Here is a 15,976-nt window from a genome sequence, read left to right on the forward strand (position 1 = left end):
CATGCCTTCTACTTTCCCCCTATTTTGTATGTAGGCTACTCTTAATATTCAAATGTTTTTATCAAATAAAACGTATTCAACAACTAAATTCAATAACGTGCTTTAACCACTAGGCGGGGCGGGTTTAAAAAACAGTGGTGTAGTTAATAAAACATAATAATATCAAACATAATATGACTATTCACTTTATTGTGAAATTAAAACAGAATGGCTCTCGATTTGAAGCGTATGCATTGTACCATGAACCTGTATAGACCTGTAACAGTGAACTGCATGAGGAGTTGGAAAGGTAGTTCAGTAAATAATATCTTTAAAAACTACAAAAAAATCCCTTTCTATCAGCTGTGCACCGTTATGGTGTAAATATAACCTATATACCAATTGGATCAAATATAAAAGTCAGCCGAATTAGTGTTGATACTGCAAGGAGACGTATTGTGTGAAAAGAAATGGAAGATGTTGTTTAATTGCTGATATATTTATGATCCCATATTCAGTTTTGGCGGCATTTCTTACAGTTTGTCAAAAGGTCTTCTGATCAGGGCTCTATAAATAAATATCTACGGCAGATATGTAATATTTAATGCAGCCGAACCGTGTATTACAATGCCGTTATGTGATGACTTCCAAAGAGAAAAGCAAGAACACTCGGAATAAAGTATTATTATTATTATTTTTTTTTTTTTTCTGATTTCATATCGCATAAACACCATATCCCGACATGCATTGCGGCTAAAACAATCAATGTTTTAGCCTATCAAAACCTCTGAAAAAAGAAAGGCGTCTCTCAGAATCCAAAGAGAAAAACCTATGGGAAAAACACAAAAGCATTGTACACAATTTAAACCAATAAATGTCGTATAATTAACAACGATAAACTGATGTTTTTTAGTTGATGAGTACTGCAGATATCACTGTTAAATCATTTGATCATTGGTTTTATTATGAAAACGTCGAGACCGGAAATACTGTTTCCAACCCGTAACTTTACATGGAGGCTGCCGCATACCTCAAATCATCTTCGTAATATCTATCAAACTATAGATCCTACATATCGACTGGACGTGGATTCTAAAAGTACAATATACACTTCTTGCTAGAAATCTAATCAAAAAGCATTTTAATGGCCAAACTATCCTACAATTTAGGATTTTACAGAGAGGGTTATTTGTGAATAAACGACCATCTGTAACGTTAGCATTCAACAGGAGCACTAGAGGGCGAAAACTTTAAAACGTAATTATAGGACGTATTAAGCGCTTGAACAAACAACATATTTGGTCGTAATAAGGGCCCGAACAATCGGCCCATTTGGTCGTATGAGTTGGAGGACTTGTTGTTTCTCTCATGTAGGAGACTAGACAATTCAGCAGAAAACCAAGGATTGTCTCGTCCCTTCACTCTAAATGTACGCAGGGGTGCATGTCTATCAATAATTTCCATAAAACCAAGATAAAAATAAGACCATGCAGTTTCAACATCATCACACAGATCGATTTTTCCCCAATCAAAGCCAAACAGATCATGAACAAAACCCTGCTCCACAAAATGTTTTGTGTCTCTCTTTATTATAATGCGAGGTTTACCCTTTTGGACTTTTGTGTCCCTAATTGTGGCTACAACACAGTGATCACTCAGATCATTTGCAAATACTCCCACAGGTGAGTATTTATAGGGAACATTAGTTAAGATGAGATCAATTAAGGAGGATTTATTTGGGGACTTAATGTTGGGGCGAGTAGGACTGTCAACAATCTGAGTTACATTCAAAGAGATACAATGGTTTTTTAAATCCTCTGATACTGCAGTTAACCAGTCCCAGTTAAAATCGCCAAGTAGCACTATTTCCTTGTAGTCTAGTGGAGATAAAAGATTTGCCAAAAATACAAAGAGTCCTTGACAGCTGAGGGGGGTCTGTAACAGCCCACCACCATGACCTGTTGAACCTTTGCCACTTTGATATTTAAGGCTAAAAATGTGAGTTGCTTACTGATTGATTTGGAAACTAATGTGGTTACACTAAACTTATTCTTCACATAAATGGCAACGCGGTCGGTACGATATACATTATAACCATTTAAGGAGATGTCAGAAGCCAAAATAGATGTATTTAGCCACGTTTCTGATAAAACAATGACATCAGCGTCAGTCGAGTTCGCCCAAATGCGGACAAAATCTAGTTTACCTAACAGACTGCGCACATTCAAGTGGATAAATCCCAACCCAGACCTAGCTTTAAAATCAGCAGGAGTAGCGATCTGACTACTACTACTGGGCGGACCAGGGTTAGGTTGTACATTTCCAGATAGCAATAATAACAAGAAAACCAGGCATCTTTTCCTCTTAATCGACACACATAAATTGTCATCTACTTTAAAATCACCAGCAAAGTCTGTGAAAGTGTGATTAGTACTCAAGAAGCAGTCCTGAAGAACCATCATAGCAGGCAAACAAAACAGACAAACATATTTTGCCGAACTGATAGTCTGTGGCAAGGCAACCGGTAATTGTTTGCGTAACACACCTGATCCTTTGCAGGGGATGCCCACTGCGTGCTTCTACTATAAGCCATTAGGTGATTTACTTTATCGATCCGAATTTGCGGGGAAAAAATGGTCACAGCAGCATGTTCAAACAAGGCATTATGTGAAGTAGTTGTAGTAGGAGTAGAAAATAAACAAACATAAACATAAAATGTCTCAAAAAATAAAATAAAACTGAATTAAAAAGTAAAATATATACATCCATCCATCTTCTCCCGCTTATCCGTGGTCGGGTCGCGGGGGTAGCAGTTCCAGCAGAGAGCCCCAAACTTTCTTTTCCCTGGCGACATCAACCAGCTCTGACTGGGGGATCCCAAGGCGCTCCCAGGCCAGCGAAGAGATATAATCCCTCCACCTGGTCCTAGGTCTACCCCTTGGTCTCTTCCCAGCTGGACGTGCCTGGAACACCTCCCTAGGGAGGCGCCCAGGTGGCATCCTAACTAGGTGCCCGAACCACCTCAACTGGCTCCTTTCGACGCGAAGGAGGAGCGGCTCAACTCCGAGTCCCTCCCTGATGACCGAACTTCTCACCTTATCCCTAAGGGAGACACCAGCCACCCTGCGGAGAAAACCCATCTCGGCCGCTTGTATCCGCGATCTCGTTCTTTCGGTCATGACCCATCCTTCATGACCATAGGTGAGGGTAGGAACGAAAATGGCCCAGTAGACAGAGAGCTTTGCCTTCTGGCTCAGCTCCCTTTTCGTCACAACGGTGCGGTAAAGCGACTGCAGTACCGCTCCCGCTGCTCCGATTCTCCGGCCCATCTCACGCTCCATTGTTCCCTCACTCGAGAACAAGACCCCGAGATACTTGAACTCCTTCACTTGGGGTAAGGACTCATTCCCTACTTGAAGTGGACAGTCCATCGGTTTCCTGCTGAGAACCATGGCCTCAGATTTGGAGGTGCTGATCCTCATCCCAGCCGCTTCACACTCGGTTGCGAACCGATCCAGTGAGTGCTGAAGGTCGCAGACCGATGAAGCCATTAGAACCACATCATCTGCAAAAAGCAGTGGTGCAATCCTTAGTCCACCGAACTGCAGACCCCCTCCCCCACGACTACGCCTCGAAATCCGATCCATGTATATTACAAACAGGATTGGTGACAAAGCGCAGCCCTGGCGGAGGCCAACCCTCACCGGAAATGTGTCCGACTTACTGCCGAGGACCCGGACACAGCTCTCGCTTTGGGAGTACAGAGATTGGATGGCCCTGAGTAGAGACCCCCTCACCCCATACTCCCGCAGCACCTCCCACAGTAACTCCCTGGGAACTCGGTCATACGCCTTCTCCAAGTCTACAAAACACATGTAGACCGGATAAGCGTACTCCCAGGCCCCCTCCAGGATCCTTGCGAGAGTAAAAAGCTGATCCGTCGTTCCACGACCAGGACGGAATCCGCATTGTTCCTCCTCAATCTGAGGTTCGACAATCGGCCTGACCCTCCTTTCGAGTACCTTAGAGTAAACTTTCCCGGGGAGGCTGAGTAGTGTGATGCCTCTGTAATTGGCACACACCCTCTGATCCCCCTTTTTAAAAAGGGGAACCACCACCCCGGTCTGCCACTCCTTCGGTACTGTTTCCGACTTCCACGCAACGTTGATGAGACGTGTCAACCATGACAGTCCCTCAACACCCAGAGCCTTCAGCATTTCCGGGCGGATCTCATCCACCCCCGGGGCTTTGCCACTGTGGAGTTGTTTGACGACCTCAGTGACCTCCCCCCGGGAGATTGGTGTTGATCCCCCGTCATACTCCAGCTCTGCCTCTAACATAGAGGGCGGAGTTGTCGGGTTCAGGAGTTCCTCAAAGTGTTCCTTCCAACGCCCTAACACTCCATCAGTTGAGGTCAACAACGTCCCATCCTTACTGTACACAGCTTGGATGGTTCCCTGCTTCCCCCTCCTGAGGTGTCGGACAGTTTTCCAGAACAACTTTGGTGCCGCCCGAAAGTCCTTCTCCATGTCTTCTCCGAACTTCTCCCACACCCGCTGCTTTGCCTCGGCCACGGATGAGGCTGCTGCCCTTCGGGCCTGTCGGTACCTTGCAACTGCCTCGGGAGTCCCCCGGGATAACAAATCCCTGAAGGCCTCCTTCTTCAGTCGGACGGCTTCCCTGACCACCGGTGTCCACCAGGAGGTTCGAGGGTTACCGCCCCTTGAGGCACCTAGGACCTTGAGACCACAGCTCCCCGCCGCGGCTTCGGCAATAGAGGCTTTGAACACCGACCACTCTGGTTCAATGTCCCCAACCTCCACAGGAATGCCCGAAAAGCTCCGCCGGAGGTGTGAGTTGAAGGCCTCCTGAACTTGGGCCTCCTCCAGACATTCCCAGTTCACCCGAACTACACGTTTGGGCTTACCAGGTCTATCCAGAGGCTTCCCCCGCCACTCGACCCAACTCACCACCAGATGGTGATCAGTTGACAACTCCGCCCCTCTCTTTACCCGAGTGTCCAAAACATACGGCCTCAGGTCCGATGATACGATAACGAAATCGATCATGGACCTTCTGCCTAGGGTGCTCTGGTACCACGTACACTTATGAGCATCCTTATGTTCGAACATGGTGTTTGTTATGGCCAATCCATGACTAGCACAGAAGTCCAGTAACAAAGCACCACTCCGGTTCAGATCAGGGGGGCCGTTCCTCCCAATCACGCCCCTCCAAGTGTCTCCATCATTGCCCACATGTGCGTTGAAGTCTCCCAGCAAGATTAAAGAGTCCCCTTCAGGAGCCCCATACAGGACTCTTTCCAGGGTCTCCAAGAAGGCCGTATACTCTGAACTGCTGTTGGGTGCATAAGCACACACAACAGTCAGAGTTTTCCCCCCCATAACCCGCAGGCCCTCTCGTCCACTGGGGTAAACTCCAACAACGAAGCACCTAACCGGGGACTTGTGAGTATCCCCACACCCGCCCGGCGCCTCACACCTTGAGCAACTCCGGAGAAGAATAGAGTCCAACCCCTATCCAGAAGTAAGGTTCCAGAGCCGACGCTGTGCGTAGAGGTGAGCCCAACCAGATCCAACTGGTAACACTCCACCTCCCGCACAAGCTCCGGCTCCTTCCCCCCCAGAGAGGTGACGTTCCACGTCCCCAAAGCCAGCTTCTGTCGCCCGGGTCTGGTCCGTCGAGACCCTCCGCTTTCACTGCCACCCTTCTGGCAGCGCACCCGACCCCATCGATGTTTCCCGTAGGTGGTGGGCCCGCGGGACGGAGAAGCGGAGGTGTTGCCCACGTTGCCTTTTCGGGCTGGGCCCGGCCGGGCTCCGTGGCAAGCCCGGCCACCAGACGCTCGCCGACGAGTCCTCCTTCTGGGCCTGGCTCCAGAAGGGGACCCCGGGCTTCCTCCGGGCCGGGTATCCTCACTTCTTGTGTCGTCTTTCATGAGGTCTTTTGAACCAATCTTAGTCTGGCCCCTTGCCTGAGACCAATTTGCCATGGGAGACCCTACCAGGAACACAAGGTTCCAGACAACACAGCCCCCAGGTTCATCAGGGCACACAAACCTCTCTACCACGGTAAGGTGCTGGTTCCCCAGAGAGGAAAAAAAAAATATATATATACATATTGACAGTGAAATCTGTCAAATACACACTATAAAGGGCAAAATTACAGCTAACACAATCTAAAAGTAGGATATTATTTGTATTAAATGTGCAAGGAATGGCGTATTAAATTAAATATGTATTGTAAAAGGTACATTAGGTATTGTATAAGGATGGATAAAGAACGGTTTTGAAGGTAAACGTGGTGAAGTCCAGTTATCAAAGAGAAACTATGACGCTGTAGAACAATAACTGTACCAATACCCCATGAGGTTTTCCTGTCACCATCTGATTCTCTGCCTCCTTAATACTTATTAGGAAGATGTGTCTCGTCCTTCTGCTGCTAGGTGTATCCCTGCCCTGACAATATATGCTGTTATAAGGCTTGCCTCACACTGTTCTCTGCAGGGGTCTCAGAGTGTGGTTGTACAGCAGAATGGAGACATTGATCTGTGCAGCCGCCTCATTACAAACCACCGAGTGGACTTGTTGAGCACAAAGAAAGGAGTCGTTGTGAAGCAGCAAGACAACAGACAGCAAGCCTTGTTATTGTTCCTTTGTTTTCATGAGTCACAAGCACTACTACTCTCAGTGAACAGACAATAATGGTCAGTCAATTGATATACATGTTGTATTACACGGCTTGGTTGAATCACTCAAAGCTGACGCTGGATGTTGATACACATTTCCGTAGTGACCAAATAGTGGTACTACAACTTCCGTGTCAATCTGTAACGTCATTGGGCCCAAAAATACTTTTTCCCATCGACTTACATTGGGAAAGAGACGTCTGTAAATCAGTGGGAAACTGAGGCCCAATTCCAAACCGCCCCCTACACACTACCCGTCCGTTTGCGCGTTCGCGCGAAGGGTCCACCACATTAAGTGCTGTTCCAAACCAACTAGTCTTGAGGGGGAGTGGCCTCCAAGACCTGCAACAGCGAGTCTGCATCGGTGCTGACTTCCCCTGCTGCACTACCTGACCGGACTCAACGCTGTGTGTGTCCGTCAGGAAACACGCTGTTTACAAGTCGTTCTTGCAAACATTCTCTGATAAACTGCGATGTTAACAACCTCATGGTAACCTCATATTTTTAGGATCTTACCTGTGTTTAGTCTAAAAAAGGTAAATGTGTGCATGTAACGGGCCAGCCTCACATTGCATTGTATTATAAAGTTGCGTATATTTACAGGGACTGTTGCAAAAACTAAGAAGCTTATAAGCATCAGGTTTAAAACTTAAAGATGTTTACATAAAAGAAACAGAATTAAAGATTTTTCGAGTTTTATTTCCGTTATTAACTTTTATTTGTTGTCCAAGAGATGCTGATTTGAAACCGTTGTTACTGTACCTATAGTTAACACATTTCCTGTTTCTGCTGCCTGGAGAGAGGGGAGTTTGTTCCAAAGCTTACTGCTGTATTTACACCCTCCATCTGAAAGGAGGGAGCCTCATTTAGCTCCGAGTGTCACTCCACCACGGAGTGGGAGTGGGTGTGGGTGTGGTTTGGAATTGGGCCTAAATCAACTACCCTGCACAAACGATTTTTAGCCCTTATTTAAATCATTCGGGTAATTTCCATTCATTTGACTGAGCCAATACCACGGCTATGCTGCGGATTGGAGGCGGAGCTTAAGGAAAACTTAAGCGCACACGTTCTATTGGCCCACATATGGGTACTTTTGCTCTCCAGAGTCAGGCCATTTTGACATCAAGTGCCACTGAGCAACTTTCATAGGAATGAATGGCGTCACGCCTCCAACGCTGTATCCAGTTCTCTAAGATGCTATGCTATGTGCAGTCATATCAATCCAATTTAACGTCGGCAATGGCCAAAACAGACCTTAGTTTTCCTCTATTAAAAAACACTGTGGATCCTTTAAAAAATGTATATTTATTCTGTTTAAAGCATGAAACTTTGGATTCAAGATGGCTAAACCATCCCTGGTAAAGGCAAGAGCTAGACGACAGAGAAATCCGCAGAAGAAGAGAGAGAGGAAGTAAATGTCAGGATCTTAGTTTTTGTGTTTATAGTTCCCGGTTTTATTTTCTCTGTGTGTCTTAATTACTGTGTTTCCCTCTTGTGCCTGATTGTCTTACTGTGTCCACCTGCTGCCCCTGTGTTTCAACAGCTGTGTCTTGTCTTGTGTATTTAGTCTTGTATTCCCTAGTGTTCTCTGTCAGTTCGTCGCCATTGTTTCCCTGGTTTTGGCTCCTGGATTTTTGTCTGTATACTGTATTTCCGTCGTCTGCCCTCCTGTATCCTTCAAGTCTTCCTGGTTTTCCTTTTCTATTGACCATGCCTGCTGGTGCATTTTTTAATGTTTGTTTGGAACAGCTTTTTATTTGATAAAGCTCACTTTTTTCTTTTACTTTTATACCCCAATCTCTTCATTCTGTGTCCTGATTTCCTCCTGCTCCTGACAACTATGGACTCTGGCAGTGTTTAAAGACTGGTTAGTTGGAAATAAAATGTGAACAGACTTGGACAGTTAGAGAAAACCTAGATCAGTGCTGCCGCAGTTCAAGCCGTTTGGTACGCAGTTGAACAGACTATTTATTCTCAGAGAAACCAACATGATTATCTTTCAACCAGTATTGTGAGTCAAGTCATAGGTTGAATGTAAGCGTATAATAGAATGTAAGCGAATGTAAGCGTATAATAAGTGGGATAATGTGCAGCTGCTCACACCGTCGGTGTTCTTTTTCAATAATTACCAATTTGCTGCACATTATCCCTTACAAACTGTATATGACCCTTGCTTTGAAGCACTTAAGGCTATATGTGTATTTTGATCCTCAGAAAAAAATTCAGATCAGATTCCTGCTGGGTCTGCCTACAGCCCCATCTTAGTGCAATTTACCTGCAGTAATTGAAGACCTGAATCTGGGAGTTTGTTAGAATGGAGGCCCTTTTCTTTGTACAGAATCATCCTTTACTCCGGTAGAGGCAGAAGTAATTGGCTTGGATATGTGTCTGTGTGTGTCTGTGTGTGTAGAGAGCATTATTGGCCTGTGTTCCATGCAAAAACATGATTCAATCTCATCCAACGCACTGATAATAAATAAATAAAGCATGTCTCTTAATCCCTCTGACTGGAGTTCATGACAGCCTGAAGTGCCGACTGCAGCTCTGTGGTGATTTAATCTCGTCCACCAGTCCAGAATTACTGAAGAATAAGAAACCTAATTTCCATTTATATCTCCAGCTATCGTTTAATGTGATTATAGGTGATGCCTGGCTCTATCAGGGCATTTCTTTGCTTGTTATTTATTTTCAAAACAAAAGCGTCCTATCATTTGTTGACTGTGAAGGCACTCACACAAACACTCAGCAGGGATAAAATCGTATAGCCACATTCAATTTTTGTTTTTCCATCTCTACACTCGCATTCGTCTGCAAGCTGTTTGAAGAGGAGGTGACACAGGGTGTACTAACATCGGAGAAGGAGAGATTTCTATTTTCCTATTTTCTCCATTCACACAGCAGTGGGCTCCTCTCTCCCTGTCCCCTGCTAGTGTCATTTGTCTCCCATCTGCTCCTACCAGGAGGCATTTTATAGGTTTAGGTTGTGCAGCATCACAGTGAGCAGGTTCACAGCAAATCCAAGTGCAGCAAGGCGATCGTAAACAAATTGAACACAGACAGGGTGAGCCGATCCCGACGCAATTGAAAAATGATCATATTGCGTTCGCTAAGAAACACATTTTCCATTCCACCAACTGCGATGACAATCATGTCATTTAAATGACTGCCGCACTGATTGAGGTGTTTGCCTTGTAAATTGTTTTTTTTCTTTTCCAATTACCCAGTCTTGAAACTCTGCCAGAGCCCATACTGTGTCTGTCTTCTTCTGTTGATTTCTCTCACTACATCTCTGTTTCTTCAACCTCTTTCCTTCTCTTGCGCCCTTTATGTTTATATTAAGCCGTCATGAATCCAAAGTGTCATGCTTTCCACAAATATAAAATAAAAAGTCTAAAAGGATTCCACTCTGTTTCTGACAGAGGACTGAATTGAGAATCGTGCAAGATGTGTTTGAGTCTTGACTATGGATGCCAATGTGTATATTTTGTAAATTTGTAATTACTGATGTAGTGGATTATGGTTGATATTTTTAAAGGGAGCATATCATTATTAACTAACTTTGTAACTTTGTCACGGCTTGTGAACATACATGAGGATATCTGGAGTGCCTACCAACCCACTCAGTTGGAGTATATCTTTACTCCCAGCGGCTCAGGAAGAAAGCCCTCAGGATTATAAAAGACCCCCATCACCCCAGCCACAAACTGCTCTGTCTGCTGCCGTCTGGCTACCGCAGCATCCGGACTAAAACCACCAGACTCAGGGACAGTTTCATCCTAGAGGCAGTAAGACTGTTAAACACCTGAACTGCTGAAGCAAAATCTATAACATTCATCTGGCTTCTACTTAGACATTATTTATCTAATATATTATATTCCAATCACTTGTATAGACTCTTATTGCACTATTTCACTTTTTACTATTTTACTATTTTTCTTTTTGTATTTATAATTTTTCAGTTATTGTGTTGCACTGTTGGAGGAGCCTGTGACCTAAGATTTTCATCGTCATAACTACACTGTAGCTATGTTCATATGACCAATAAAAGCTTGAACCTATCTGCAATTCTAGAAGCCATTCAGAACTGTTCCAATGTCACATCTAGGCTGTTTGAGTTATTGTTTCTGTTGTCACGGTGGCGTGACATGACAACTGAAACGCCTCCATTGGACTCCTTTGTGTACATCTATAACATAATGACATCACACTCGCGCTTCTATTGGCTAGCGCCCGAACACATTGTACGTGCTAAGGGACGGGATATCTCTAAGCGGTTGACCAATGACAACAGAGCTGACCAGCTAACCAATCAGAGCATGGAAACATGTCATAGTAGAGGCGCTAAATACATATATGAACCTGAAAATGAGCATAATAGGCCCCTTTAACCGCAGAGGGAGAGACCCTGCTTTCACAGAGCTCCACTGACATACACTGAACAAAAATATAAACGCAACACTTTTGTTTTTGCTCCCATTTTTCATGAGATGAACTCAAAGATCTAAAACATTTTCTATATACACAAAATAACCATTTCTCTCAAATATTGTTCACAAATCAGAAAAAATCTGTGATAGTGAGCACTTCTCCTTTGCCGAGATAATCCATCCCACCTCACAGGTGTGGCATATCAAGATGCTGATTAGACAGCATGATTATTGCATAGGTGTGCCTTAGGCTGGCCACAATAAAAGGCCACTCTGAAACGTGCAGTTTTGCTTTATTGGGGGGGGTCTGGGGGGGTCCGAAAACCAGTCACTATCTGGTGTGAGGGTTAGGGGTAGGGTAATGTTGTGAATCGAGTGGCCTGTGTTCGTCGTCCATAACATACGCCTGCCCATACCATAACCCCACCACCACCATGGGCCACTCGATTCACAACATTACCCTAACCCTAACCAGTATCCAGTATCCAGTATCCAGTACCAGTAACCAGTAACCAGTAAAAGTGTTGTGTTTATATTTTTGTTCAGTGTAGCAACAAACAAATGAATAGATTGCAGGAAGCCCTATTTTCTCGCCGTTATTTGATTAAAACAATCAACTATTTGTGTCTTTAGCCCAAACTGCACGCATTTTTACAATTTGTACTCATCATGCAGTAGGATTCCACAGCACCTGTAAACACACTAATGTGTAAAATGTACGACCAAAACAAAGCACAGAGAACCCTTTACACATCAAGAGGAAGATGGACTTCATTCTCTGCTCAGGTAGACTTTACTATTTGTATTACGACTATTAGAATTACTCCATTACATCTTTACATAGCAAATAGGTGTTTTTTTCTATATTGATGTCGTAAATGGTGTTTATAGAAGGTATAGATGCTTTCAAAATAAAGCTTAATTGAGACTGCAAGTTGAATGTGGTGTTTTGCATACATAAAGTATTTCATATTGAGAACAGCTGTCAGTAGTTTGAATATAAATAGTTGGAGGACGGTGCTTTGCAGAGCTGGAGACGCATGTGGATTAGTTGTTGATAGTCGCTTTTTATTACTGATTTGCATAGTTTAATACTGCAGCATATATCAAACCCTTTCAAAGCTCCATTTTCATTTGGCTGCAGAGATTCAAGATGAGGTAACCACATAATGCAGATGCTGTAATGCAAAGTGAATTAAGGAAACAGTAACGGATCACAGATAGAACTTCATTTGCAGACTCATCGGGCAACATTTAGATTGGAACTGAAGGTCGTACTGAAAGCCAAACAAAATAATGCAAATTAAATAGAAAATAACAATACAATTTAGTGAAAAGTGCATGCAAAAAGACAGGGACGTTTAGACAGTGAGAGGGAGATAAAAGGACAACGAGAGACACTGACGGAGGCACAGAAGGATCCAATCTCATCTCCAACTGTGTCCATGTGACGGTGAGAAAATAAAAAGGCGAAGATATCACTGGATTTTTCCATGGCACCACTCACCAGGCCTGAGGTTTCCTCTTGAGCAGACCATGTCTCCTCCACTGAGAGTGGGGGCTGAGATGGTAGGTCAGCTGACGACAAACCTTCTCCATCGCCCCGAGAGAGTCGCCCTCCTGTGGACATGCAGAGACACAAAGTAACAGCACAGTTATAATCAATCAATCAATCAATCAATCAATCAATCAATCAATCAATCAATCAATCAATCAATCAATCAATCAATCAATAACGCCAGATAGAGTAACACACACAATCGGCTTGTGGGATGTGTTCTGAAAAGCTATTGGTCTAAATGCAGGCTAATCACAGAGCACAGTCTAAATTACACACATATTATTATAATATGTGAGCTTGGGAGTGATATTTTCTGTTTACCCCACATGCACATTATAACAAGGTATAAAAGGAATAAAAGGAATAAAAGCTAAAACGTAGGATTGGAACGGAATTATTCTTGTGCATCAAAATGTATATACCGTGTTTAATCCCTGCTATACTTCAAAAATCAAAGTGGTGTTAATATGTGAAGATTATCCTGCTGAGCAAAAACATGTTAAGTATCACAGAGCTTATTTTCTGCAATAAACCAAACTTTTGTCGAGGCAGCCCTTGCAATGCTAACTTCCTGGTCGGCCAACATAAATACATCAGTAGTTATACACATACCACTTCAATCTCATTAGTATGCATAGAAAGTGACAGGTCACACCTCTAAGCCCCGCCCCCTTCCGCCGGAAGTCCCGCCTTCATAAGCCCCGCCCACTTCCTCCGGAAGTCCCGCCCTTCCATAAGCCCCGCCTCTTCCGCCGGAAGTCCCGCCCCCACTTCCGGTTTTTCAAAATAAAATTAAAAAATATTTTAAAAATAAAAATGCTGCCCCTACCGGTCGCCCCCACTTCCGGTTTTTCAAAATAAAATTAAAAAATATTTTTAAAATGGCAGTATTGACTGCAACTTACAAATACTTGCAAATAACATGAAATATACAACCATATATTTTAAAAGTAATGTCTCAGCTCTAAAGAGCAAGGTCCCGCCACCTAACCACTTCCTGTGCCCCTGTATACAGCAGTATTGACTGTAACTTACAAATACTTGCAAATAACAAGAAATATACAACCATATATTTGTAAAAGTACTGTCAATCTCACTAACTCTCTCTCTCTCGCTCTCTGCTATTCTCTGCCGTGAAAAGTTTGGTGAACAGTCAAGACAGGTGTGGGGACCATAAAACCCCCAGACATCCTCTGCGGGACAAATGGTGGGGCGATGGGGAGGGACACACACACACACACACACACACACACACACACACACACACACACACACACACACACACACACACACACACACACACACCCCCCACCACTCACCCCTCATCCGTTAGGGTTAGATAAATAAGAGCCATTCGTCTTTCTCACTCTTCAATATTTTCTCAAGTCGAGAGAAATGGCCAAGAGACGTCTTGATATGGGTGTAATCTGCGAGACACCGCCACCTAGTCACTTCCTGTGCGCCTGTATACAGCAGTATTGACTGCAACTTACAAATACTTGCAAATAACATGAAATATACAACCATATATTTTAAAAGTAATGTCTCAGCTCTAAAGAGCAAGGTCCCGCCACCTAACCACTTCCTGTGCCCCTGTATACAGCAGTATTGACTGTAACTTACAAATACTTGCAAATAACAAGGAGAAAATAAAATGCTGCCCCCTACGGTTTTACAAAATAATAATTTTATAATGAATCACATATGCATAGGATCAATGTCCCTGCCACCTAGTCACTTCCTGTGCGCCTGTATACAGCAGTATTGACTGCAACTTACAAATACTTGCAAATAACATGAAATATACAACCATATATTTTAAAAGTAATGTCTCAGCTCTAAAGAGCAAGGTCCCGCCACCTAACCACTTCCTGTGCCCCTGTATACAGCAGTATTGACTGTAACTTACAAATACTTGCAAATAACAAGGAGAAAATAAAATGCTGCCCCCTACGGTTTTACAAAATAATAATTTTATAATGAATCACATATGCATAGGATCAATGTCCCTGCCACCTAGTCACTTCCTGTGCGCCTGTATACAGCAGTATTGACTGCAACTTACAAATACTTGCAAATAACATGAAATATACAACCATATATTTTAAAAGTAATGTCTCAGCTCTAAAGAGCAAGGTCCCGCCACCTAACCACTTCCTGTGCCCCTGTATACAGCAGTATTGACTGTAACTTACAAATACTTGCAAATAACAAGAAATATACAACCATATATTTTTAAAAGTACTGTCAATCTCACTAACTCTCTCTCTCTCTCTCTGCTATTCTCTGCCGTGAAAAGTTTGGTGAAACAGTCTGAAGACAAGCTAGGACACGTCATAAAACCCCCCGACATCCTCTGCAGGCAAATGGTAGGGCGATGGGGAGGGGGGAACACACACACACACACACACACACATTTAAATTCAGAGGATGAAAAAGCAGAAAACATAACTTGTTTTGTAAAACGGTCAGCACGTCAGTTTCAAGAAAGACGTTTGCATACATAAAAAAGTGTATCTTACAGTTCCTTTTGTGAGAGAATTACACACAAATCTGCAGAGTTTCACTAAAAAGTTGTAACACAGGGACTGACATTCTGTATGGGGTTTCACACGGACACAAAGTCTACTTCATTATCTACTTTGTCAGCTTTTATACACAAAAGTGTATCTTTCAGTAACTTTCTCAGAGAATTTAAGCATAAATCTGTCAAAGATTCTTAACGAAATCTACTTCATTATCTACTTTTCAGCTTTTATACACAAAAGTGTATCCTTCAGTAACTTTCTCAGAGAATTTAAGCATAAATCTGTCAAAGATTCTTAACGAAATCTACTTCATTATCTACTTTTCAGCTTTTATACACAAAAGTGTATCCTTCAGTAACTTTCTCAGAGAATTTAAGCACGTCAGTTTCAAGAAAGACGACAATAATTAGTAGTTAGACATTTTGGAGAAATGTTCTCTGTCGTTCTTAATGCAAAAACAAATCATCTCTACTCCCTTTGGGTGAAGTCCAGGAATGTTCTCGGGGGGAGTGGACACTTGCTGTTACATGGCATAAAGCTTCTGCAGTGTGCCAATAAATGTATAGTTTCCCTAAAGCTCCATACATTTACACATATTGACTAATGACTCAGCACATGAGGGGTAAATACAAAACAAATCTAAATATCACCAATTATTCCACAATGTGACTAGAATAGAGTCTAGAGAATGGACCCAGGCTTTGTCTTCAGCCATCAACTAAATAGGGGCGTGCTTTTTTTTTTTAATCACCAGTATGTTACTCACCATTGAAGA

General features: G+C 43.2%; 1 protein-coding gene across 1 annotated transcript in view; it reads right to left on the bottom strand.

Moving 5' to 3' along the window:
• The window catches only part of lrrc75a (leucine rich repeat containing 75A), a 106,914-nt gene that overhangs the window by 21,893 nt on the left and 69,045 nt on the right, over positions 1-15,976 (bottom strand). The window contains 1 exon segment of the mRNA XM_034239897.1: positions 12,620-12,732. Within this exon segment, the coding sequence (XP_034095788.1) occupies positions 12,620-12,732 (113 nt within the window).

The sequence above is a fragment of the Gymnodraco acuticeps genome, unplaced genomic scaffold, assembly GCF_902827175.1.
Source record: "Gymnodraco acuticeps unplaced genomic scaffold, fGymAcu1.1, whole genome shotgun sequence".
Classification (NCBI taxonomy): Eukaryota; Metazoa; Chordata; class Actinopteri; order Perciformes; family Bathydraconidae; genus Gymnodraco; species Gymnodraco acuticeps.